This window comes from Centropristis striata, chromosome 22 (assembly GCF_030273125.1).
Source record: "Centropristis striata isolate RG_2023a ecotype Rhode Island chromosome 22, C.striata_1.0, whole genome shotgun sequence".
Taxonomy (NCBI): Eukaryota; Metazoa; Chordata; class Actinopteri; order Perciformes; family Serranidae; genus Centropristis; species Centropristis striata.
Genome location: NC_081538.1, coordinates 11,745,788 through 11,773,768, shown reverse-complemented (window position 1 = coordinate 11,773,768; position 27,981 = coordinate 11,745,788). Strand labels below are relative to the sequence as shown.

The 27,981-nt window shown below is 38.7% G+C and overlaps 1 protein-coding gene across 3 annotated transcripts in view; it reads left to right on the top strand.

Moving 5' to 3' along the window:
* The window catches only part of tafa5a (TAFA chemokine like family member 5a), a 175,751-nt gene that overhangs the window by 134,235 nt on the left and 13,535 nt on the right, over positions 1-27,981 (top strand). For all 3 annotated transcript variants that reach the window (XR_009389667.1, XR_009389668.1, XM_059325636.1), the window contains exon 3: positions 22,610-22,737. Coding sequence is in view for 1 of the 3 variants with exons in the window: in XM_059325636.1 (XP_059181619.1) it covers positions 22,610-22,737 (128 nt within the window). In the remaining 2 variants the exon portion in view is untranslated. The remainder of the gene's footprint in view (positions 1-22,609; positions 22,738-27,981) is intronic.

The window sequence follows — 27,981 nt, the reverse complement described above, 5'->3', positions numbered from 1 at the left end:
TTTCACTGGGCTTTCTTTTATGTAATGGGCAAAAAAAGGCTTCTTCAGATGTTCTTCCTTTGTTTTTGCATTTGTGTGTTTAGTATTGGTGTAAACTCTTCCTCGGCTTTAGGTTTACCTTGCCTTCACAGTATTTATATTTAGCCTTGCCATTGGTTTGGATGTTGAAGTTGATGTGTTTGCCATCTTATATTGCCAGGTTGCAAAGGTTTGCATCATCCCTAAAATTGTCCTGGAAAATAATCTCTAGATCGAAATTGGGATTCGGTGTCATTAGGACATTAACGATTATAACTTCAACAGATTCACCTGTTTGCAAAAATATTCCCATCTAGGGAATAACAAAAAGCCCTTGTATCATAGGAATCATTTCATCATAATGGGCTGAATTTCTCTCTATCGTTGGATGTTTAACACTTGATGCATGGTACTTGTTGTGTCTGAAGAGCACTAAACGTATTTCTGCTCATCTTTGCTCGTCATCATGTTCATACACTGCTACTCGACCTCAGCCTCCACAAGCTCTTATGTAGATATCGAAGCAGATGCTCAGAGTAGAGAGGGGATGAGTCTCGTGTATTTCTACAAACTAAACAGAAGTTAGCATTTTGTACCTGGAAAGAGAGTTTAAGCAAGGAGTTTACACGTCAGATGTGTGGGTGGTTGCGAGTAAAAAGAGAGAAGATATCCACCTTGGAAGTTGTGATAAAAGTTGCATGGCTTTAGTGAAAGAGGGAAAGAAAAGAGGGAGTGAAGAGAAAGACAGACCAAGCCTTCCTTGTACCTACATTCTCCCATGGTGCCGAGTTGTTGGGCTGCCTTTAAATTTGTCCAGGGACAAAGCGGTACAAGGTATAATCCACCTGCCAGTCCCGTTCAGCATCAGCAGCACTCTGGCAGGAACATTCTGCCCCCCACTTAAACACAAAATACCATCAGTGCGGAACAGTAGAACCCATTCTCCTCTCCACTCTTTCTCCTCCTCCTCCTCCTCTCTGGATTACAAATGCACCGCGGGAACGCAACGTGGGTGGTGTTGTAGAGAGACAGGAGAAGAGAGACAAACTCTGAGACGGACAGAAAGATGCTTCAGAGGCAGAGCGAATATTAGTGACAGAAGGAAAGAGATGAGCAAGGAAAGGAGATTAGACGCGGGGAAAGAAATGAGTGAGAAAAGGGAGATGGAGCGCTTTTCCCCCCGCTCCTTCCCCACCCTTGCTCGCTGGCGGGTAGGCCCCAAGAGAGAGGCGAGATTGATCGGTTCATTTGGATTGGAAAAGTGGATCTCTCCCCCCAAAAAACTTGTTTCCTTCCAAACCAAATGACAAATGAGCCTATCGATTTGTTGTTTACAATCCGGGGTGCACAATGCCCCCTCAGCGCGCATGATGGACCTCATAATGGCCGGGTCTCGGAGGTTTACCATTGCAGCTAGCCGCTAACTGACAGCTCTCCAGGCCGCAGAACGCCCACTGCAGTCCTCTACGTGAAGCCCTGTTGTTATGTCAAGCACTCCGAAGCTCTGCTCCGTGCAAAATGACAAACAAAGGCCATTCTGATAGGCACTCTAGAAAAAAAAACTAGAAAGATGGCACAAACACTTGTGGCTACTGTAGGTAATAGCCCCTCTTCTTCTTTCTCAACTCCCAGAAACTAAATAGACCTCGCTCATGCCCTGCAAATGTTTTCAGTGAATGCAAGGAACATGTCAGGATCAAAACATACTCAATGTCTGCCTGTCTGCTGTGTCCAAACACAGCACAGTTCTTGATCGACGCAGGTGAAGGATATAGGGTAAAGGCGGCGAGCGATCAACAGCCACAGGCAGACTTCCTGTACAGAGCCTCACAACATGCCGGAAGGTGATTGTTTTCCCGACCTTTGCTATTGATCCTCGCTGATCCTTCGAAATGTCAAGGTTAAAAACTCCACAAGCCTCAGCAACACTTACTAAATGCAGAGCCTGCACGCAAACATGCAAGATTTAACTCAAGCTACAGAGAGAAGGAACATGAGAGGGATTTTTTGACCTAATTTCATTGTGAAATGTAATTATAAGACAACATTATTGTGTGTCGAGTGCGTCTAATTACGGTAGTTATTGCTGTATTGCATGATTTCTGCGGGTATGAAATAATTCAGAAGCCTCATAATCATCAGTCTATTCTTCCGTGTCTTCATAACACTGTTCATTACCATCAATGGGCTCATGCAATGGAGATTACTTTATTGGCCATTTTACACAAGACTGTGTGAAGTAGTTCTGTGTTGTGTTCCTCTGACATACACGCACATATAACATTGCCTCATTTGTATATACATCCCTCAATAGGGTATTATATGTAGTGGTATGCTGAGCCATTTAATGTAAATGCCTGGCTTTGAAGCATTGTTTTAGTAGTGGAAATGAAATCTGCAACATAAAATGCAAATGAATGGATGGAAAGGCACATTATGTGGATAAAATCAATTGGATTTATCCAAAGAGGTCACAGCTAAAATATGTAGTTGTGAATTAAGTATTCGGTTCCTTCATTTCAGTAAGAGTAAAACAATTTAAAACGTACACCATAATAAGTAAATGTGCTTAAAGAATAAATATAAAAAATACTCCTCCTGCAGAAATATGGCTCATGGGACTGATAGATTATCTGAAATGACATTATTAGATTGAAACCATAAACTGTATAACCGAGGATGTAGCCAGACTAGTTTGGGTTTTAAAGCCTCGAGTTTGGCATTTTGAGGAGGAGGATACTAAGTTATCAGCTAATGCTAGCTAGCTTGGTTAGCAAGGTAAAATAAAATGAAGAACTGACTTCTTAGAATGTTTTAGTGTAACTCAGTGCTGAACAAGACATTTTTGGGCAACCTAATGTTAAAATGTTTCATGAACTGAAAACTCACTGAAAAAAGGGCTGAAACAAACAGTGTGCCAAAGACGCATCCTGTCGATCACAATGTAGCCACATCCTACAGCATTGCCTACTTTATCATCTATTTGACTCTAAATGGGACCATAACTTACATCATGAACATCATGTCGTATTGAAGAACAGTTGAAACAACTGCAACTAGCAACTATAGCAACTGAGACCATAACTAGCAACTGAGACCATAAACTTACAAAGAAAATGGTCACTGTGTAATGGATCTATATAGTGTGTTAATTCCACTTTTTGAATTGAATTACTGACATAAATAAACTATTCTATGATAATCTAATTTATTGAGATGCACATGTACAATAATTTCTCAACCCTTTTTCATCCTTTATATTCAATTTAAAACTGTGTGAAGACGATATGTTTCAAACTGTAGTTTCAGTGACTGTATAAGCAGATTGAGTTGGTTCCAAACTTAAATAGTAAATCTAAAGGGAGGTGACATGGTTCATGGTGGAGGAAGACGATAAAAAACAAAGTTCTGCTTCATAAATTTGCTCTTGTATTTCAGACTTTAAACATAAACACCAGAGATTAAAGTAATTTTACATAATTTACATTGTAGGGCATCCACTAAAGAATCCTGCTGACTCTTCTGAAAGTTGAGGTGCCTTTTATGTTAAAGGGTAATCTTTAACAATGCATTATATCTTCTAAACTGAATCTGAAATGTAGCGAAGTGGATTTGTTAAGTAGCTGAAAGTGGAAATACCCTAGTAAACATGAGTATCTTACAGTTAAGTACAATACCTGACTAAATGTTCATAGTTATATGGTGTGTTTTTTTCCTGAGACCAAACAAGGAAACATTCCCGCTCTAACTTCCCCTCTATACTTTAGGCTTCCTGCAGCACAAAGACAATGACGGGCCATATGAGGCAAAAATACATCAGAATGGGGGATTGGAGAAAGTTCCGACATTAATCTAAACTTGGCAGTTTGATAGAGAAAAAAAAGGAAAAGAAGAAAGATAGAATCAAGAGTAAAGGCAGATTGGCCAGATTTTGATCTGTAACTCAGCACTTTTCTGCCAAGGAGTGAGGGTGAGGCTGCGGGGGTGGAGGAATTGTGTAGGAGTGAGAGCTAGATTGCTTCCTGATGCGGCTGCCATGCCAGGTTGGGAGGAAATGACATCAGACATCGGCGGAGAGAATAGGCGAAGAAGAAGAAGAGGAGGAAGCAAAGGACGGAGAGGGAAAGGGACGAGAGGAGGGAGGTGGAGGATGGATACAGAGCTCAGCCAAGCACTACTCTAAATACATAACTAATGTTCCTTGCGGTGCAACTAGAGTCCCGGCTCATTTATTGTCTCAATAAAGCTTGTCTGACGGCCTCTGCATCGGTTATCAGTCACAGAACCGTCTTAACTGGGTCAAGACCGCTGGGGTGGGGGCGGGGATGGAAAGGGAGGCGGAGGAGGAAGGGGGGATCGGTTCAACCTCCCTCTCTTTCTCTCTCTGTCTTCGGAGCAGCGGTGGTGGCAGGAAGCACAGCTGGGGCCCTGTTATCGCTCACACTTAATGGAGAGAGGTCTTGGAAATTCAGAGTACCAGGACAGATATATTTGGACCGTTTATCCTTTGAAATGCACACATGCGGCCGAATGAGGGACACCTGGTGCATCGAGTCAGTACCCCCTTTTTGAGTCGCTATAATGTGTTTTGTAAAAATCGCAGTTGAATGTCTTTTAATACTTGCTTCATATTTTAGTTTATATTCAAATGGCATGTTAAGAGGTAGTTTATTTCCTTAAACGCAGCTGTTTCTCACATAAGAACAAGTATAATCGTTCTTTTTATCCCCCTGGCCTTTTCCATTCTAACATATGTCAAAGGAAATTAATAACAAGTGAAAGAGGGGAGAAAAAAAGGTGCAATTTTAAAAGTACCAACTGTAGGATAATGAAGCCTGATAAGTCTTTGTTATAATGGGAAGAAAAGGGCCTGTGAAAAAAAAAAGACTGAAATGAATCATCAGAAAAGGTAACACTCAGAAGCACTGTTAAATAAATCGAACAGCAGCTACAGGGCTGTGAAAGAGTACTTTTCTTAAACAGTCAGTTAAGCATAATGGGAGAAAATGTGTTGTCCTTTTGAAATTACAAAAACGAACAGAAGAACCATTTTTATTACTAGTTCATGCAATCAAAAGAGCATGCATTGTTGTACAATATGAAATATTTCAGCCAAAGGGATGGAAAGTGTTCATTATGAGGAAAAATGGCAATATCCAAACAGTGGCTTATGATGTCAAATATCACTTTAGTATCAGAATTCAGCAAAAAGTTAAAAAAGATGAGCAAACGAATAACTTTTTTATTATTCATTACTTTTTGCACGATGGCCATTTCCCTGATAACATTTAGATTCATTTGTGGTCCTGTTATTTTTTAAATCAAAGCATACGATTATTATGTGACTAACATTGTGAGTTTTTTTGTTTTTTTTAACTAAGGTAATTATCTAAAGCGGGAAGTGTTTTGGCTCAAAATATCACATATTCCATTACTGTTTCATTTTGTTTTCTTGCTCTAATTATTAAATTATCATACACTGTCGCAGCTGAATAGTCAATGAGTTCTTAGCTGGTGGCAAATAAAGAGAAAGAAAAAAAGCTGAAGGCAGAGAAGTTAACAGAGGCACTGTGCTGCTCACAGCGGCCAGCCTGCAGCCAGCAGCCACAATGAAAATGACACAACAAGCTCCAGGCAGTGAGGAGCTTTAAACATTTTTAAGGGATTATCTATAATAAATACCATGTTCTATAAATATTTTACATGCCATTTTTTGGCATTTAGCTGGCACTTTTAATGAGCACAGTCTGCAGCAAGTGAACACTTTTGGTCAAAGACAGACTTTCTGCGAATAAAAGCGCATTGAGATGCTTTAAGTTAGAGAGAGATCGTATAAAACTCTGAACAGGTTTGTGGATGCTGCTAGTCATGACTTTTTGGGAGACCAGAGAAGGATCTTTAAACTTTTGCTCACCCCAAATGAATATTTCAGCTCCCTCTTGCATGATTAATTAAAAAAAAAAGGATCATATAGTTTCAGATGGTGGCAGTGGTTCCTTGCTATAAATTATGCAGAAGACAACAAACTCAGGGATTAATTATCACATTACAGTCAATTAGCTAATTAAACCAATATTTCAGTTTTGTTATTACACTAGGGTCATTATGTATATTAATTCTACCAATTAAGTAATAAATAAATAAGTTCAAGATGTGAGGTGTTGGAATGTTTATCATTTTGTTGAATTTTCCATTAATTAAGATTTCCATTTCCAATGTATGCATTGGTGGCAATTGTAAAAACTATTTCCATTAACATATTAGGTTTTAATTAGATTATACCATCTCCAATTCTCTTTGAATTGCCTCTCTTAGTTATAAGGAAGTAAAAATCCAACTCAGTGCTTTAATTTAAGAATTTAGTGGGAGAGGCAGTGTTTCTCTCTTGGTGTAGAAGGAGAATCGGAGAGGGTATAGATTAATTAAAACCTAATATGGTAATGGGAAATATTTTTCACTGAGAGGCAAGAGAGAAAACTAATCTATGATTATGACTTAAAAATTGGGGGAAAAAAAGTTTTTGTGTTTGTTGCTGTAAAACTCATTTTGGCCACATGCCCTTGTGGTTTGAGTTACAGGCAACCCCTTAGATTTGATATATTTAGTGTATTTAAACCTCAGCACTCACGACAGCTGTATGCATTTTGTTTTTGAGTTGCCGTCCCTCGATATATTCCATTTTCAGGAACCCCTGGGGGGGGATTTCTTCAAATTTGGCCTTAATGCTCACTGTCATGAAAGGAGTGATTAGAATTGATTAGTCAAAGGTCAAGGTCACTGTGACGTCACAAAACATTTTTTTTTGCCGATTAAATAATGCAATTATGACATTAAATTAATCAAAAGGTCAAAGGTCAGCTTTCTGTGACATCATAATGTCCTGCAAAAACAGTTTTGTGGACATCATTCATCGCCATAACTTTTCACATAACATATAATACATATATATCATTTGTATGTGTGGGAAAAGTATGTAACATATAACATCTTCCACATCTGGTCAGATATGGAGATTGAAAGACTAATCTTGTGTGCCGATTAGAGGTGCGAATCAGTGTATCGGCCCCATGATACGATTATATATTTGAGTCACGATACAATATTGTGATTTTAAGCATTTTGTGATATGGCGAGTATTGAGATACAATATATCGTGATTTAACTGTTTAACTGCATTTTGTGTCCACAAAATTGAATTCAATCCAGAATAGTTTTGTCAAATAAGAGAAAATTCGCAGTCTATACATCTCACTTCAGTCTTTTTATTTCTCCACAATGACAGTACAATTGCAGCCTTTTCTCAAACTTTACTCAACTTTAAGCTTCACTGCTCTGTATAGCTTTGATACGGCTGTGTCCGTGAAATAACGTCACGACGGATCCCATACCTGGGTTCCAGTGTCTTTAGCATGTAGCTAAAACCCTCATGAATTTGCGTCCTTATTTCGACAACTTCCCGACACAATATCCTGACCTACATGGTGCCTATAGATTCCTCAGATCTTCTCGTTTCATATGTTACCAGTATCTCCAGTATATTCCTAAAACGGCGAAAATACTGACTGCCCGCCGGCATTCAGAACGCTTAATATCTAGTGCCTATCTTGAATCTGTGGTGATTGTTCACATATTTTGTGTTGCCTAGTTGAAGATGTGTGTAAAGCATTCATGTTTTAGATTTTGTTGCAGCAGCATCCAGATTTGAATTATCGTCTATCGTCATGGCTACATATGAGCTTGGACAGGCGTTGATGTAAACTGCAACTTGAATGTTGTTGGTGGAGGGATACAACCATTAGTTAATACTATTTATGTCATCTTTTTTCTGCAAAAGTTGCAGAAAAAACATTGTTTGCATTTAATTACCTCTCTGTGTAGTATTTTTCTTTGCAAGTGGCGGAGTTCGTCATTTCTGATAAGTATATTTCAACATGTAAAAACAATTCTCACACATTTTCTATGTGGATACAAAAACAGGAATGATTGCAAATGCATTTCCTGCTGAGTATTCACAAATGACCTGAAAATAATAAGGACTAACTAGATTCAAGTGAAAACGAACAGTCTTTTATAAGCTGCCTTACACATAACAGCAATGATTATGCTCTTATCTGCTTTGGGGACTGTACTGAGTTGAATTATCATTCATGCTGTACTGCTGTTTTGCTTAATGGAATTTGTTTAGTGGGCTTTGTAAGGGAGCAAACAGGGAATAAACAGATTTATGGGGAGCTCTGCCAAGTAAAAGGTTATGCATAATTTAAGGCGGATTAGTTTGGATGTAGAGGTCAATAAGGCTAAATAGACAAGAATCATCAACATCCAGGAAGGAGAAGGGGTGTCTTGAGGGTCCGGGCCTCCACCAGCTGTACAAAGTCTTTATTAACAGACGCCAAAGGGTGCTCACATGCATCCAGGAGTGTGCATTAGCTTGCATTAACACACTCTGCACACACACCTTACTTATACATCAGTACACACATGAGCAGTTAACAGAAGGCATACTATAGGAACTAATTATAACAGTGTGTTTATTTCTGTTTGCAGCCTGAAGGCATTGTTCTACTTTAATCTAAGTATGTCACTGTGTCATTTATCATCAACTTCAACGTAGTCACCTTCATTACCGTCGGCCACATCACGATCACAACTGTCATCATAACCCATCATTACAGCACCATACTATCATGCTGTCGTGCATGTCCATTTGTCACGTTTCCCGGCTGCTCGCGTTGTTTACGACTTGTTCACTCAGCTGCTGATAATGGCAGTATAAGCAAACATTGTTTTTTTTTTCGTTTATTATAAGTCGTCCCTGTCAGACAGCGGTTCAGCACGCGAGGCAGCGAGTCTTCGAGAGGTTGAGATAGAAAAAAGGACCGATAGTAATGATATGGTAATGGGCTGGAGTCTTCACTTTAGTTTTTTTGCAATCCATTTTGTGCTCTGTGTTAAAATAAAGCAGCTGGAACTGTATCAAGTTTTAAAGTGCAGCCTCATCCCCATTTTAGCTTGAAAAAAAACCAAACACATCTTGAGTGATATGTTTTAGGCTTTTTTAAATGCAAAGATATTACATATCTCTCTAGTCATAGAACCGTGGTTACATAGTGTATGTAACCTTCATTTTGGGGCGTCCCAGTGACACACCTGGTGGAGCGCAAACCACAGGGGCTGTCCTCGCGAGCAGGGGGTCCGGGTTCAAAACTACCCTGGAGCCCCTTCCTGCCTTTCGTCTTCCCCTCTGTCTCCCCCTTTCAATGGCCAGACAAATAACTTAAAAACAACAACAAAAAACTCTTTTAATGTCTACTGTATGCTGGCCAAAGTTTAACTGGCATAACCTCTTCTTTTTTTTAATTATTAAAAAGTTTTTTAACCAGAACTGAAGTCAGTAACAGTGGCTTCAGTCCCCCTTTGTCCTATTTTGTCCAAATCAAAATTTAAACTGTAAGCTTAGTATTAGGAGTGTAACAATCATCAATTTGTATTGATATATTCAATGATCCAGCATCATCGATGCAAAGTGATAAATATCGATACATATAATCTTTTAGATATCTACAGATGCATCTCAATAAATTAGAATATCATAGAAAAGTTTATTTATGTCAGTACTTCAATTAAAAAAGTGGAAATAACACATTATATAGATCCATTACACACAGAATAAAACATTTAATTTCTCCTAATTATAATGATTATGGCTTACATTTAATGAAGACCTAAAATGTGTCTCAAAAAAAATGTGAATATCATAGAAGAACAATTTTAAAAAGCATGTATAATATGGAAATGTTGGCCTCTGAAAAGTATGCCCATCTATATGCACTCAATACTTGGTTGGGGCTATTTGACTTGATCTACTGGAAATGGACTTTTCCATCATATTCTGATTTATTGAGATGTATTTATTTTGAAATTCCCATGTCACAATTGTGTTACCATTTCCTTCCTCAACATTCAAACTGTCCTATGCTAGCAGGCTTTCACCAGTCAGATAATGGCAAGCAGCCATGAAAAAAGACAATGAGCATATTCACTAGTAATGTTAAATCATATTTTAGCTGCTTGTCTTAAATGGATAGACGTTATTGTCACATCTCGATGGCCCTGAATTTAAATCATATTGTTGTGCAAAGAATCAATATTATACCCATACTTAGCATTTCATAGTGATATAGGGAAGTGATTTTTGCAGGTTAACATTTAGAAGACATCATTCCTGCCTTCTCTCTGGAAAAGAAAATATAACCTTTGTTGTAACAGACACAGAAAAACCGGACCACACTCAGTTGCTTGTGTACACATGATTTACTAATTTGAAAAAGTGGATTTGTATTGTCAAATGCACAAGCACAAAACCTTTATTTTGTGCCTGCATGACTGAAAATGTATAAATTGCCTATGTGCATGAGAAAAGCTATAGGGGTAAATCAATATTCTGTTTTGTTCATATCTGTTATGTAGGTGTATGCATGTACTTGTGACAGATGATCACACTGTACACTTTGCTGCACATGAGAAAACTCACACATATCACACATAGTAGGCTACATGAGTAGTTTTCTGCTGTTGAAGCCAGGGTCGTTTCTGCACTGCTTTTTCATGATTGAACGGCCTCAGCAGAGTCATATGTGGCTGTTTTAGAATGATACATTTTGGCAGAATGGGTCAGAAAAAGGTAATTTCTCCCCCAGATTTTGTTCTATTTTTATTTTTCTATTTTATCTGCTCATTAATAAACCCAAATCACACGGTTAAAGAGCAAATGTCATGCAAATATATTTTCCGTATAGGAGTTTCGAGAGGGTAAATGTGTGTTTGCCAGCTGCTTCCAGGTGTCAGGGCTTTGCCATTCACCGCTGATGTACTGGTGTCTCCATAGACACTGGTGTAAAATGATCTCTTTCCCACAGACTCCTGTTCACACCGACATTTCCTCCCCTGGCTCACAGTGCCTTTGGGCTCTTCTTTGAACGTGTGTCTAGTGGACGCACATGCCTATGTGTGTGTGTGCGCGTCCACAAATCAGGGGTTGCTGTTGGCGTTCAGCTGTGAGGAAATGTCAGAGCACATCTGCGAATGAACGATATCAGCAGTACCTGGTGGCCTGTACATACACACATGCACACACAGTGAAGAAAAACAAGCCCAGAGCAATGGCATGCCACAAAACCTGCCAGTTATGCACCACAATGGCACCTAGCATAAATAGTATGCAGGCAAAGGAGGATGTAGCTGGAGGCAGCAATGTGGCATCTGGACTTCAGTGTAAACATTTGGACATAGGAGAACAAAGAAAGACTTATTATGGCATGAATCTTTTTCAAGTTTTTCACTATGAAATGCATCATCAATTCATGTATTATACTTTAAATGTTGAAAGATGAAAAGAGGATTGAAAAAAGTCATAATTTTGTCATACAGCTATTGATTTTAAACTACAAATTTCTCATTATAATTATTATTATTATTTTTAAATTCAAGAATATGCCAAAATGTTGAATTTGAAAGTGAAAGTTTTTAAATGTTTGACATTTTAGGAAGTATTTATTTTCTTGTTGAGAATTAGATGTGACATTGATACCACACTCGTGTCTGTAAAGTCAACATGAAGCTACAGCTAGCGGCTGTTTCGCTTTAAATAAATGAGATACAACTTGTTAATTAGTGAGCTTTAGAGGAACCTAATTAAGATTAGCATATTTTATTTCCTTTGGACAGAGCCAGGCTAGCCGTTTCCTCTGTTTCGAATCATAATGCTATGCGAGGCTAATGGTGACCTGTGTCTAGCTACATGCTTAAAGTTTAACTTCATCTGTATTTTTTATTTGGTTTTTCAAATGAAAATCCACACTCAGTTGTGTGCAAAAGGCAGTGACATAGGTCAAATGTTTTGGCTACGCTTTGCCATGTGCCACAGTAAGCTTATCGATAAAGTTATCAATAATGTGAATGCTAGCTCTAGCTGAGTCACGTTTGTTGTGTTTGAAGTTTGGAAATAGCTAAAAGTGTTAGTTTGAAGTTTTGAAGTTGGGTTGTTATCCATAGTCAGTGTATCTGACATGCTCCCAGCTATAAAAAACAAACAAACATGTTAATTAACTTCCAAAAGTCACTATAACGTAAACAAACTAACAGATAATGGTGGTAGACCACCAAAAAAGTTAAACAAAAAAAATGCTGGAAATGGTGAAAATGTTCTCAATAAAGCTTACACTTCAACTGATATTTTTTGGCTGGCTAAAATATTTGTTGATGCAGCCGCATGTCTTTTTTTTTTTTTTTTTTTTTTAAAAAAAAAAACAATGGACAGAATAGTAACAAACCTTTAATACATTTGATCCAGTGCCACCATCAGAAGTAATGGCTTGACACTGAAACAGGTATTTTGGTGGAATGACACAAACCGATATTAAATTTTCACTTTACAAGGACGAAGTAAAGATAGATAAGGAGAAAGGGAAATGAAGAGAGATTAAGAGAGCAATACTCTGTTGCAAACTTTAACTTTCATTTAAAAAATGAGAACTGTAATTTCAGTTTTGTCAATTAAAGTGAACCCAGTTGTAAAAAATGACTGTCTTTTCAAATTAAAGATGTTCATTTAGCACATCAAACGACTGAGCGGATGCAGTTATCACTGTTTTGGGAAATTTGAGCAATGACTATCACATTAAAGCTGTGGTTTCCTTTTTCTTTATGTTTTCTGAGTGTTTGAAATATCAGAATTTTAAATAGCATGGATACATGAAGGAGGCATGTAACATGTTTGTTACCGTAGATGTTGTATTCACGGTGGTAAAGGTTATTAGCTGACTCGATCTTGTGAACACACAACTGGAGACACCCACACAAACATACATGCATGCACACAGACACAGGGCTGAGGTCTGGAAATGTCAGTCAGCATGCTATCTCATTATTTCTGCCTCTTGAAGTTTCATGAGTGCAGAGGAGCTATTTGGGACACAAATTCACTTCACCAAAAAACCTCAGGCTTTTTAAAAAGGGGCTTGACAGCTTTTAGTGTGCAGATACTCATCAAGGCCGCCAAACGGGTGGAATAATCTTATGAAAATCAGCAAAGGCAATAGACTGGAAAGGAACAAGCATGGGAAGGGGGAAAAAGGAGGTAAAGAGAGAAAAACAGAAGAGGGGAGATGAGATGAAGAGGAGAAGGGAAAGAGTAGAAATAGAGGGCAGAGGGAGAAAATAGTGATTGTGAGGGAGGGAGGGGGAAAACAAGACAAGGGAAAATTATCTGAGAGGAGATGAGCTGAGAGGAAAGGGGATAGAGAACTGGTGGCTAATTACAAAGCGCAGGGATTTATTTCTTTGCATTGGGTTTTTCCCCTCACATTCCTCTGGGGCTCCTCCTAATTCCTGCCAGGCTCCATTCAGGTTTAGGAAAACGTCTGCCTACAACGGCAGGTCAGATAGTACAGTTAATTATCCAGATAGTATATCCACTGTAAAAGGAGACATGGGAGGGGATTTCCATGATGAAAGCAAATCTTGGAGTCTTAATGGCACTCAGTTGGGCTTTTCAAGCCGTCTTTTGTTTGACTTTGTTGCCTGACATGTCCGCAAAGAGATTATTCCGTGTGTCTCTGTGGGTGTGTTTTCGTATGTACATTGGTGTGCACGAGTGAGCTTTTCTCGCTGACATCCTTATTCCCACCAATTTAAATTAAGTGCCGCTTAGAAAAAAAGACACAAAAAGAAGGCAAGAATGCTTTGTGTGTGTGTGTGTGTGTGTGTGTGTGTGTCTGTGTGTGTGTCTGCGTATGTGCTGCAGGGAAATGTGCACCCTTCTAGGAAGAAGAACTACATAAGGAGAATATTCTGACAGATTCACAGTACTCATTTGTGAAATGAAGACACAGTGAATTTGCTTAAAAGGCTATTTGACTCGCCATTACTGGGCACGAAGAGGACTGAGCAGCACGTCGATGCATTAGAGAAACGAAGGTGGGCAGAAGTGGCAGCCAATTGACAAACAGGAGAAAGAAAATGCATATGAATGCTTATGTGTATGTGAGGTGTGTGTGAGAGAGAGAGAGCTCCAGTTCGCAACTGGCTCATTGCGGTGAATCAGGAGTGATGTTGATTTGCTTCTGTCAGACAGAAGTTCAGTCCTTGCAGAGTCACACAGGCATACAAAGTGTTGTGTACCACCTCACTCACTAATGTGGCACAAAACTGTGTGTTAATGCTAGATAAATTGTCAAAACAATACAAACGTATACATGTATTTTTCTGTAATCTTTCTATCAATACGGATGGACTAAAACAAGCTTTACCATGTGATTACGTCATATCTGTGTACTTAATTACACGCTATATGGTAATATATTGTTATTGAGATATGAAATTACTGTGCCCAGCCCTAACAGAAATAAACAAATACATTTTTGGGCTCAGGAGCTTCCAACAGCAAAAATTCTAAAATTGGAGGGTTGGATTACTAGATTCCTGAGTATGTGAGGCCAAACAATTCAAAAGCCTCAAAAGCTAGACACCACCTGAGCATGTCTGGGAAAGGACTCAGCCAGATATTTCTCCATTTTCATCTGAGATGGGCGGCATAGCGCTGCAGTGTTTCCCCTCGGTCGACTGCTTTAGGAGGGCAGATGGAAGGGTTCTGCTCCTCACCATCATTACCTTAAGACTGTCACTTTACCCTGTTTAAATTACAGAAGCTTAGCAGCTACAGTAGTAGACCCTCTACTCATAGCGTACGCATATTTCTTTAGCCTCACAAGGTTGAATCAGAGCAGCAACAAGTTAGCAGATTGCAACTTTCTCTCTGTACGTGTGCAAAACCCCGTCCTTGGTGAAACACAAGATCAAAAAACATAGTAATGCAAAATGTCTTCCAGTTAATTAACTATGATTTTTAATTCATTTTTGAAATTCTGTTATTTTACAGTATCATGGGGGGAAAAAAATCAAAATTCATAACCAAATTCATACTGACAAATGAATATTCAAATATTGGCATCCAGCCCTAGTTAAAATGTGATGAAAATTTAAAAAAAAAAACGAATGTGCAGTCCAACCTTATCTGGTGTCCAACATCAGCAGACCCTGACACACTGCTGAATCTGCTACCTGTCCGGGCCATATCTGATCGGAACAATTTGTAATTATCTTAGCACATCTTCTTATCTTAGCACCATTTCTTGAAGAGTGCTGAACTGCATTTCTTACACCAGATCTGATCTGTCTTTAGGTATACTTTCTGTCTGTCTTGTCTTCTTTCTTACTATCTTCCTGTGCTGTACTCTCTCTCTCTATCTCTCTCTCTCTCTCTCTCTCTCCTTCCTTCTCTCTCTCAGACACACACACACACACACACACACACATCTTTTCTCCTGTCGTCCCAGGCTTGGCATGGCACTAGACAGAATTTATTAGGCCAAGATGCTGGCTGTTGACATGAGTGTGATCTACCATTTGGTGCGAAGATAAGTGTCCCATGGAGGGTGTAATAATGTTCTCTCCCTCTCTACTCCTTATCTCCTGCTGATGAAACCACGACTGATACCTTCCCTTACACATAGCATCCAACCAGTGTGTGTGTGTGTGTCTGTGTGTGTGTGTGTGTGTGTGTGTCCAAACATGTTTAAGGGATGTTTTTATTTCATATCAACCTTGAATCTCAGAAGTTTCAACACAAGCAACTGCCCTCACACCATCACATATATGATATGGTCGAATGGTGACAGATTGTGTCACTATCAGCCAAGATGTTACTAGGAGATGAGTTTAGCAAGTGACGCGAATCCAAATGTGACAGATAAGGGCTGTGTCTTAACTTGTCTTAACAGTTTCTGATTGCCCATATTATAAATCACAGTTATTGGACCGGTCTCCTGTTAAACTGCCTATAAGGTCCTTTAAAACTAGGGATTCAACACACAGGCTGCTGCATTTTCAATTACAGGATGTGGCCATTAAGTGCAAAGCAATAAAAACAAACTTATCATTGATATGAAATGAAATGGTGAGAGTCAAATAGTTTGACTGGTTGAGTTGTAATCTTGCAGCAAATAGTATCTTTCCAATCTGTTGAAGCCAATAAGTTGTTTTCACACTGTTTCCTCGTGCCAGTTAGTTTTTGGGTATGTTCTAGGGGATTGGATTAGAGTTTTATTCAAGAACCGCCATAGCTCAATATACACATTATGCATTCAACCAGTCAGCTGTCATTTAGCCATAAATCAGTTGAAATAATAGTGTTGTAGAAATACTGAGTATACAGATGGTAGCAGAGAAGTGGAATATACTGCAGAGGTAGTTTGAGAAGTTTCTTTGGATTTTGACTTTTATTTCACTGAAACTGGGTCACTTGGCATCCTTTGTAACTTATTTGAATCCAAGCTAACTACAGCTGACATCACCAACAAAGGAGCAAGCAACAACATTTTCAGAGCCTTCTTTTAAGTCTACAGGTGTGGGTGTGACACATACAATTTGGGATTTAAGAGACTATTCCTTTTTTAAATCATTAAAATCCAATGTTATGTCTCTAGATGACCAAATCAAGCTATTGTGCCAATAATAGCTTTAATTTCACATAACAGGAGTTGAAACTTTGGGATTTTGGACTCTTGTGAGCAATGCAAACAGCTATAAGTTAGCTTGAACTGCTTAGTTAGCCGACAGTTATATTCAAAGCCATTGGGCCTCATGCAAGAACATTTTCATATTCTTATCTTAACTTTCTCTTACTTTATAAGTTAGAATTTCTACAGGATTTCTGGAATTGCTTCAAAGTAATTCACATACAAAGTGAAATACATAGGCCGTTATTGGAAACTTGCACATGACAGGACTGGAAGGGAAAAATCTAAATATGAGAAAGTTGGTGAATTTGGAAAGTTCTCCTCAGTTAAGTACAAGCTACTTAAAAAGGAGTCTGTTCGTACGAGTCGTTCTTGCTTGAAGCTCATTGTCTAGCCACTGTGGTGATCCCACAGATTAAATTAACTCAATCAATAAACTCTAGCGTTACTGTGAAATATAACATTGGTTTCTCCATCTAGGGCAAATTACTGACCACAAAATAAAAATAATTCAGCTGGCATCAAAAACATACAATGACATTTTTTTCGGCTTAATGATTGACTGTGTTAACTCCAAAACAGTCAAATGTGTAGCGGTTGCACATATTGAAAGCAGCTGTTGAAAACATGAACAGAACATGTTGGTGTCCTCATAAAACCTTTAATTTTATTTTTTGGAACTAAAAATACCAAAACAGAAAGCTGTAAGATGCTTGAATTCTTCCTAGAGTTGTGGCTTTGTCACAACAACCAAAACCTTTCACCATAGTCATTTGAGCCATTATTGATAGAGCATATTGATTACAGCAGCTTTTTGTTGTTGTGCTGTTATAGTCATAACTTCATGATGTCAGTAGCAATTATGAGGAAATCTGTTCTGTCAAGATGAGATTTGTTCAAGGTTCAGTAGACAGGCCGTTAATAAGTCGAATACTGAGAACTGAGTCATCACATTGAGTTGTTTTATAGTCATTTCAGTCAAAAATGACATTTTTTAACACACAAGCACTAGCACTATACATAACAGCATTCATTGCCTCATTAATATTATTTACCTGACGTCGCTATACATCTTCATCAGCTGAGGGTCACCCCACTGGATGGTAATTTAGAAGCGAAACAAAACCGGTTAGTGAATTGTATAAGTGACCTTGCTGACAATGTGATAAATTCCCAGTAATGGATTAAATAAGAAAAGGATGGAAAAAAAAATCTTGAGAACACTGCCAAACCTTTGGCTATTACAACTGACAGGTTTTTCCTTTCACCTCACCGAATGGTGTGTTTTCAATATGTCCTCTAATTTTCTCTTCTGCTCACTTCTTTCCCTTTTCCATTTACAAAGCCTGCACTCTCTCCCCTACAATACACTTACCGGTGCTGACGTACCCTGGGTTGTAGATGCAGATTCAGAACACTTTCTTGTCCTTTAGATTTACATAAAATGGAAATTCGTCTTTGGCACCGGCACACTTCACACAACACATCAGGAAAAACCACACAAAAGACAAATTTGAAATAATAAATAAATATGTGATAAAATGTTAAAAAGATGAAATAGGTTCTTAAAAAAGGAAAAGATGAGGGCTGGGGGAGTCATAGTGTGCGTGGGTGTTGGGGTGGGGGGGCGCTTAAAAAACGCACAGTGAATGGAATAAAGGATGCCTTGAACTTGGGAGTTAAAGTGGGTGGCTTATTCAGAGGATGGGTGCTGTCACAGAAAAACTGGATTACTTTTTTGATTGTAGATTGATACTGCAGTTGTGGCCTGTCTTAGATTAATGTTGTTTTGCTTTATTCTGATCTTTCCATATCATGAAATGATATGAAATGAAAAGGAGAGAACATGCTTATTCAATTATTATGGGCAGGTATGAAAATTTGAATAAAATTGTACCAGAATGTGGATTATAAATTGTATGCAACTGAATACTTCCAAGATGAGCAATGAATGAAGCAAGAAAATGCTATCAAATAAAGTACTCAGTTTTTATTCAGTTGGATCACTTGTATGTACTGGTATCCTCATTTTTTAAATGATACACAGCTGCCAGTGACCTGCTCCTTCTCATTTTGTATTATTGACACGGCTCCTTCTGACCTTTGGGGCCTAAGAAGGCTGAAATTTTCTTGCCAGTAGGAGGTTCTTGTTTGCAGCTTACTGGCAACCAGGATAATATCATCAGCATACATAATGAGGGAGAGATCACTGGTTTTACACTGCATGACATGTATGTGTATGGAGAAAAGCAGGGGAGCTAGAACACATCCCTGAGGAACACCTGTAGGCACAAGCTAATCAGAGGAAGGTGTTAAAGTCAGGGTACGCTTGTAACAAACTAGTTTGTAGGAAGTGCTGTCTTACTACTCAGTTGGCATAGGATTTTATAGACTTTCATATATACATCTTATCAACTTTACTTAAAAATGTTTTGTCTTCAGCTTTTGTGATTAAGTTAGTCACTAAGCTCTTGATAGTTTGCTCTGTTATTGTTACTATTATTAACAGTATTTATCATTTTGTACACAGTAAATTTGATAATTTTGAATTGATCACCTCCATGTCTTAGATAAGTGTTAGCAACTTTAGCTAGTCACTCAGTTTAGCACCAACATTAGTCTGTTTTTCTCATCTTGACACTAGATGCTTGGAAGAGACAGCAAAAATTAAAGGAACTGACATACACCATCATGTAAAAGTGAGCAGTTAAGCTCCAAAGTCATTGCAGGATGAAATCAACATAATGTTCGTGCCACACTGAGGGACTAGCTAATGGATCACCAAGGTTGGAGGCAAAGCATTACTGCAAAGTTGACAGGACGTAAAAAGATATCCAGTCCGGTAAATGGATATATGTCACACAACATTGTGCAAGTAGAGAATAGCTCTGTGACTCGGGCGCACATTTCAAATTGTTGGTTTGGTTACAAACATTGTCAGCTTTCTAAATTTAATGGAAGAAAAGTGCAAGGCAAATGGGTTTCAGGCATACTTACCACATTATGATGCCAACTTAATTGGGGCACAAAAGAAACTAAAGACCTAAAGACCTAATAGGGGCTGACATTAAGGACGGACAGCTACTAAGCATTTCTGGATATCCAACATGGACAGCCAACTATTAGCTTTATGGTTAAACTGCAACGTTTAACTTGTGTAGCAGGGCTGATCTGGAAAAAAAATAGTGCTGACAACACTTAATAGTTTTTATAGTTTTCCACTTGTAACGTTGTCCCTGAAGAGAAAAAATACAAGTCACACATGTTTTAGATTGTTATTGTGCAGCTAGCCTTGAGGCGAAACACAGAAGCGCCAAGCAATTCAACCTCAAGTAGCATGTCAGCAAAATGCACTCAACAATAATAATGCTTTATATTGTTGTCAATTTCGAGCTCACACTTTATTGTGCTGACACAGTGTTCATCGTACTTTTCATTATTTAGCCATGTAGTGCTTGAGAAGGTAGACCTATTTCGTGGATTGATTGATTGATGTGTATATATTGTTTATGGTGAACAGATATTAGCACTGAGTACAGTGCTCACTGATGATCTACATGTGAGTTTATGGCAGCTACTGAAGGTGCCCTTAGAGCAAATTTATAGATATGGAACAGAGCACAATTCCCACATGCTTTATAATAGAGCCAGCATGCCATGAATGCCATGGCAAAGATAATATGATGTATGTATGCACTATAATTCATTCTTGGTTTCACTGTTATCCATTAACGAAAGCTATTTTCCATTCATACATGCATAGGAATATGACCATAAATGTATGTATCTGTCTTCCTATTTCGCCCATATTCTGTAATGGTCAAGAATGTTCTCATGATATGCTTATTCGTCACCAGTCATCTATGATTCCTTCTTTTATTTTTCAGTGTTTTTTAAAGCAATTTCTGATTAGCAGATTTGAAGATTGCGAGCCAGCCCAAGACACAGGGCTGTGATTAGACACCTTATCTGTAGAGAAGTCTCTTAATACACCAAAATGCACCTCATTACACTATGTACATAATGACCCTTAAATTCACTTTTTCTTTCTGTGTCTTGCCTCAAAGGGCATCATATCCATAGAGTTTACATAGAGTAAAATCATATTTATTTACAAAAATAATGATTGTTTACATAAAATCTCCACAGCGTGCCTTTAACGTTTAGGAAGTGGCAGGATAATTATTTCTATATTGAGTTGTACTTTCATTCTGGCTGTCATTATATAGTCTAATGCTGATATGTTATTATAGAGGCACAGGTTTAATGCAAATTTGTGAACCATTGACACATTGTTTCAAATGCTCATTGATGCTTCATTCTGCCTCATTGCCTCTTATGTCTGGTTTTATTTCACTGGTAGACTGCTGTTGCTATGGACGATAATGAAATCATTGCTGATGTCTTAGTAGGACTATAAGAAGGTGATAATAGAGCAGTAGCTCCCATTTTTTCCTCCATAGCCCTGTCAGATGAGCTCAAGGACCCTTCATTAACATCACCTTTCATATTCCAAAATAGCTCATTTAAATTGATTTTTTAAAATGCAATATTTACCACTGTTGACGATTTAAAAAGTAGATATTAAAATTGTATTTTTTCAAGTTTGCAGTACTGTAATACCATATGGAGTGGTAGAAGTTGGCAGTTTCTGACATATATTCATTATTTATTCTCGTGTTCATTACTGTTCAACACAAATATGTGAATATATATATAACACCTGCTGGGGTATGAGTGCCCCTGGTTGGGATTAGCTACTCTTGAAGCTGGTGGTTGTCACTGGAGCTGGTTTGAGACAATACATTTAAATCTGAGCAGGGGGAAAACATCAGGCACACCATTCTATCTCAATTGTGATTAATGTTCACTTAGACAAGACACTTAACCATCACACACAATCATTTAATCAGAGATTGTTGTTTTTAAAAGAAAGAAAACTTTTCCTCTATGTTTTGCCTGTCTGCAAGGGAATATGTTTCAATGCAATGTTTGATAACTAATAGTGTCTAGACCAATCACAAGATAGTTATTTAGCGGCTGTGTGCTCCAATAAAAACTTGTAGCATTCAGAGGTGACAGTATAGAGTAAAGAGAAAAGCTGTTTGGTGAAAAGAAGTGTAGGATCACATGGCAGTGTGCATGCTCTACACACCAACAATGAAGGTTGGCAATGAGTAGAAAAACTAATTGAAAGATTGCACTGCAGCTGCAACACACTTTCCTCAGCCTGAAAAACTCAGATTTAATTGTCACTATATTTATCATTGTTATGTCTCGGTCTATAAGTGAAGCCTACAGTACAAATGAGTGTAATACGCTCAAGCCTGGGGCTTTTCTGGGAAATGTGAAAACCGAAGTCTAGAACTGAAATCCAGCAGAGCGGGTTGAAACAGTGTTAGTACTCAAAAAAAGTACAAATTACAACAAGTTATGACAAAGTCTTGCGGTTAAATGTCACAGATTTTTAACTGTGTATGAAATATGAGCATTTTTTGTTACAAAATATTTCATCCGGTTTAGAATGTTCCAGAATGCAAGGAGCAAACTTGCTGAATATCATTTGTGATGTTTGATTTTATTTACCTGACTGATCACATCCCTCCATCTCCCTCCATCTGTCTGATTCTCTCCATCTTTCCCTCATTTCTCCCTGTCATCCCCTGCTCCCATATCTCTCAATTGTCTCTTTACTTCATTGCTCTTCAACCAGCTGCATTTCTCATCTCTCTTCCAATCCACCCCGCTACATCCCTCCATCTATTTCACTCCATTTAAATGTATTTCTACATTTTTCTCAAATCTCCCCTTTTCCATCATTTTCCATCGTGTTAAATCTTCGCCCATATCTGTCTTACTCCATCTGTCATCCCTCAACCCACTCTCTCTATTTTAATCGTTGCATCTCTGCATCCACCTCTCTCTATCATTTCTCTTCATCTGTTTATTCCTGCTATTTTTTCCCTCACCTCTCTAATCGTTCTTTCTCTCTTTTTTCCCTGTGTTCTCTGCAGCTGGTATTGTTCGGAAAAAGCAGTGGTGTGAGATGGTGCCATGTTTGGAGGACGAAGGCTGTGACCTGTTAGTCAATAAATCTGGCTGGACTTGTACACAGCCCGGAGGCCGAGTCAAAACCACCACGGTGAGTTCAGGCTCTCTTTTAGCCCCCCAGGTTACACAAACCACTCACAAACCAGTAGGTGTGTGCAAAGATGTTTGGACTTAACGCAGCAGTGCCTCTGAGAGCAACATGAGTGTATGAGCTGAAAATGAAGCATTTGCATAGAAAACCAATTGTGGTGTAAATCAAACCAAGGACACATTTTATGTAATTTCTTACAAACAGTTGTGCTTGCCAAACATTACTGTTTAGAGGCCATTTTAAAAAACTGAATCATTATACAGAATAATAAAAACACATTTGAGTATTGGCTTCCATAACATGCTCTAATCTACAGGCATACATTCAGTATAAAAAAAGAGTATTTTATTGTGCTGTTTTTGGATATTAATTGCGTGATGAATTTTTTGGTGATGTCTGTGATGTATTTGGTTTAAAATATTTTCATTCTAAAACTGCCTGACCTGACACTTACTTGGTAATACTTTTAAAATAGAGATTTACAATTAAAAAAATCATCTCCTTGATTCCTAATGAAATTAGCTTGCAACTTTATCTATTGTAATCAGCGCTTGCATTGACATTATAAATACATTTTTCAAATTTGACCATATGGCCTTAGTGAGGTACATCCCAATAACCCAATAACTTGGCAGAATTTGAAAATGTTATATAAAGTGGTCAGGGCATAAAACCAATGTCATGTTGATCTTCAGCTAACAATGGCAAAGACCCCCGTGCTCACGAAAAAACCTTTAAAAAAATTGAAAGTCACATTGAATGGAGAATCATGACACTCCTATCTATACAAAGTTAAACAGACACAGAGCAACATTGGCTTTCATTTGGATTTATGTTTCTGGCCATCCAGTGGATAAAGGTCCAACATTCATATCTCTTTTAGCTCTGTTTTGGTTTCCACCATATCCCATGGAAAAGGGATATGGAAAATGTTTTGTTTTATCTGTTTGTATTGCCCCAATCCCCCAGAGTCACGAAGAGCGACACCTTTTGAATATGATCATTTGACCCACTGTTAACATGAGTTTTGGCTCAGTATTGGCTCTGGTTTCTTGGGTAGTACAAGAAAAAATGAATGCTCATTCGTTCTCACTCCTTACGTACCCAACTGTTGCCATATTTCAGTACTTTGGAACAGCTTGCACGCGTTCAGCCACAAGTACATTGATAACAGCAAGAAAACCAGTTGAGCATTCAGTTCCCAGTCTCTTGAAAGCGTTTTTCTCTCGCCTTCAGCTCATCTCCACAAACCGTACGCGGTTTGTTTACTTCCTCATCACCAGCAATTAGCCTGAATTAGGGACGTTCCTAATGTTAATGATGGCAGCAGATGGGGAGCCACCACTTGTGTTTGCTAAGATGCCGCCCATCCATTCAACCGCCCGTCCTTCAAAAACCCTATCTCCAGCTCTCCAAGCCTCCTCCTCTCCACTTCACCCCCAACACACACACACACCTTCTTATCGCTTCGCATCCTCCCACTGCTTTACAAGACACGTAAACACTGTTGCTCTCCCGCCTGTATGCGCAGCCTATACTGTAGCAATTAAAGAGGTCTCAGTTGAGAAACGTGTTACACAACACACACACACAACACAGCTGCCCTATCTGTGAATGTCAATGGGTGAACACTGAGGACCGGTGGGGCATCATTAATGCATCTGTCATGATTTAGTCATCAGCTGACTAACTTGTTTATGCCTTCCTGCTAAAAGACAAACACATACTTACACACAAGCACGTAGCAGATGCACACACTGAATGCTGAACCCAGAAGATATGGTTTGTTATCAGTCAGCTTCTACCTCTGTGCTCATACTGAGTCTGACACCAACCTCAATATACCTGGTTGTGGAGACGGAGGTGACAGCTGTGACATGGTCCACCTACAATGTAATTTGTTATCTGGGCAGACAGATAGCCCCCACACACACTCATAGGCAACATATAGCTGGATCCATTTGTTATATTTGACAGATAAACGAGCTTGTGTGTGTTGGAGGGGGTTGAGTATGTAAATCTAGCGGTCACTGTGCATCTGAAGGCTAATGGTCGCAATGCATGTGCATTCTTACGCCTATGTTAACATGCTCTTACTCATGTTTTGCATATTCAAAATTATGAATATGTGTCCCTGCATTCCTGTAAAGGCTGGCCCTGTTCGCTTTGGCCTACATGCACATCTCACATCCTTCTTAGGATGTCAGTCAATGTACCTCTCATCGGCTTATGCTTGACAATATGTGAGATGTGACAGGTATTTCTTGCTTGCTTCATTGGCTACTTTAAGCTTGGTGACAGCTAGTCAAATGGCTGGACAGCTATGTGCACTCATCTGTGCCTGTCCGCGCTCGTGTGTGTGTCTGAGTGTGTGTGTTTAAGCAGCTTTCACTGTCAAGGATTCTAATAACTTGCAACATGCAGACTCGAGGCCATTGTTTAAAATTCTTTTAAAAATATTCATTTATGTGAAAGATGAACTGGCCTAATAAAACTGCTCTGTTTAATCAAGTTGAGGAAAGTTTGGGAAGGTTTTACTTAACAACCATGTGCGTAACCTAAAATTGCCTGAAATGCTTTAAAGGTTAAGGCCGATTCTCTGAAGCAAAAATTACATAAACCTCTTGTTATCTGCTGACCCTAGGGAGAATGACGGGCCAAAAACAAAACAAACAATTTACTCCTCAGCCTCCCTCCGGTTAACTTTGAACAAATGGCCCCTTCCCTAAGGCTTTTCAAGGTTAAACCCAAACTGCGGCTGCCCCAATATCGCCTAAGGATGACTGCTGGCTGTGCACAGTCCAGTGAGCATGTCCGACCTGTCTGTCAGGTGTTTGTGCGAAAACATCAATGCAGACAAACAGACATGTCCCTCGGGGCATTTGACTAAGCCAAGTCAATCTGACTCAGCCCCATAGCCCCATAAAGGGCTATTTTGGACAAATGTCAGGAGGCGGTTTGCGTGTATTGGTCAAATGTTTGGGAGTTTGTGTTTTCTCTGTCAAACAGAAGGGAGATTGTTGTTCAGGATGACACCGCTGCCCTCGTCTCTACCTTTGGTTGGCAACGCGGCTCGGTATGAGCTGCAGATTAGATGTATGCTGCGCGTTCTCCCTCAACCCCTCAGCGGCCACCATTTGATGTGCTTCTGTGTAAAAATAACTTCCTCGCATTCTTGTTTTCCCTCAGCTTGACTCCTTCGCAGTCTTTTTCACTTTCACATTTTCTCCCTCCTTGTCTCGCACTTTTTCTCTCCTCCTCTCCGTGCATTCATCTTAGTCTGACCCTGCGTTGTAGAGTACATGTTGTTCCTGTCAATAAAAACACAATATGGATTTTCCTAGGGGCAGGCTCCAGAAGAAACATATGAAGATTGATATGTACATTGCTTATTGTTGACAGTGACGTTTTGAGCGAGGTTACTTTTATTAGCAGCGCGCAATAGCCGCAGCTGAAAAGGACACACATCAAACAGAGGTGCACTTGTGAAGCCACGACACATAATTTATTTCAGTATCAAGAGTCTCGCCAATATAGTGACAAGTTTCTCCTCTAAAGGGTTGACCTAACAGAAAATGGAATTCCTCAGATGAACCATATCGAGCTATGAGACTGTAAATGAGCTCCTTGGGTTCACTTAACTGTATTAATGAAACAATAAAATGCACATGGACACTCAACTGCATGTCCATCAGTAAGCACTTTATTCTGTTTTCTTGTTTTACCTGAGTACATAAAAGTGAGTGTCTGCCAAAAAGCATGCTTTATAGCAACCCGTATGGGCATAAAAATGATAAATAATCACTTACAGAAATGCTGGCCAGGGAGATCTATCATAACATAACAAATGAAGAGTACTAAACCCCACCCCTGAATAGCATTTGTCCAATCATAGCTCAGCAGCTGTAACTAAGCATATTTTCTCTTGTTAAAATGTAGCACTCCTTGAAAATACATTTTAAAAACATTAAAGGGGACCTATTATGCACATTTTTAGGTTCATACTTGTGTTTTGAATCCCTTCTGGAATTTATTTACATGCTTTAATGCTAAAACATCAACCTTTTTTCTCAATTTTAACTCTTTTCTCCTACTGCCCATGGATGCTGCATCTCTATTCACCCTCTGTCTGAGATACTCGGATGCCTGTCTCTTTAAGTCCACCTCCTGAAAAAGCCGAGTCTGCTCTGATTGGTCAGCGTTTCAGGATATGTGCTTTCTGTGTCTCTGTAGTGGAGTATAGCAGCACTTTTTGCAATAAAGAATCACCAGTGAAAGCTTCAAAAAGGAAAAAAAGGAAAAAACAATCTAATTGAGCTAGCTACATGTAGCAGTGTATGTAATTTAAAAACGTAGAGTTAAATGCTTGGATAGGATGAACATAAAAATCCATCACAAGCTTATGTTAGCTCAAGTCAAGAGTGCAAAAAGACTGTTAGAAACCCCAGACTTTTGTTCACATGGATCACATTGGATCGCATATGTTTAGTGCATTATTTGAAACTCTAGTCATGTTTAACAGGAACATTCAAATTTTTACAATATACATTTAAGTTAAGTTTTTTTATTTGTAATACTGCACTGTCACACCAGGGCTAACAAGCTCAGTTTTTAGCATTATGTTCATTATTTATCCAGCTTATCCAAAATATAAATTGACCAAGATGTAAAGACTTAAGGGCTCTTCTCTTTTTTTTAAACTCAGAGTTTAACGTTGGAATTAGTTTAAAATAAAACAACAGATAATTAAAGGTGCCTTCGTATCAGCCAACAAAATTCAATGTCAGGCCTGCTGTTGCTTATTTCTGTGTGCAATTGAATACTGCAATTGTTTCAAATATGACTACCAAGCTGCCTTATGTGCCATTATACTCAAATGCCAGCAAAAGTAACTAAGGAGGGCAGGTAGAGGAGATTGTATTATGGACTGAATGTACTCTTATTAATCAGATATTTAAAACACAGATTGAGTATGACATTTACCTTGATTTTCTAATGCTGTGCTGTGTTCTATCCTACAGTGCAGTAACTATAATCACATTTTGGCCAAACTAACATGTTAGTGTCGCAGCGTCCTGACGACACACTATGCCATGTTCCCTGAAAAGCTCATCTGCAATAAATCGGCAGCTAGAGAAACCCTTTTCTATAGCAACCAGGGGTTAATTCCCTACTCCCAATATACTTTCCTCCCCCCATGACACTAAATGATGTGAATTTACATTTTATCACACAGTTACCACA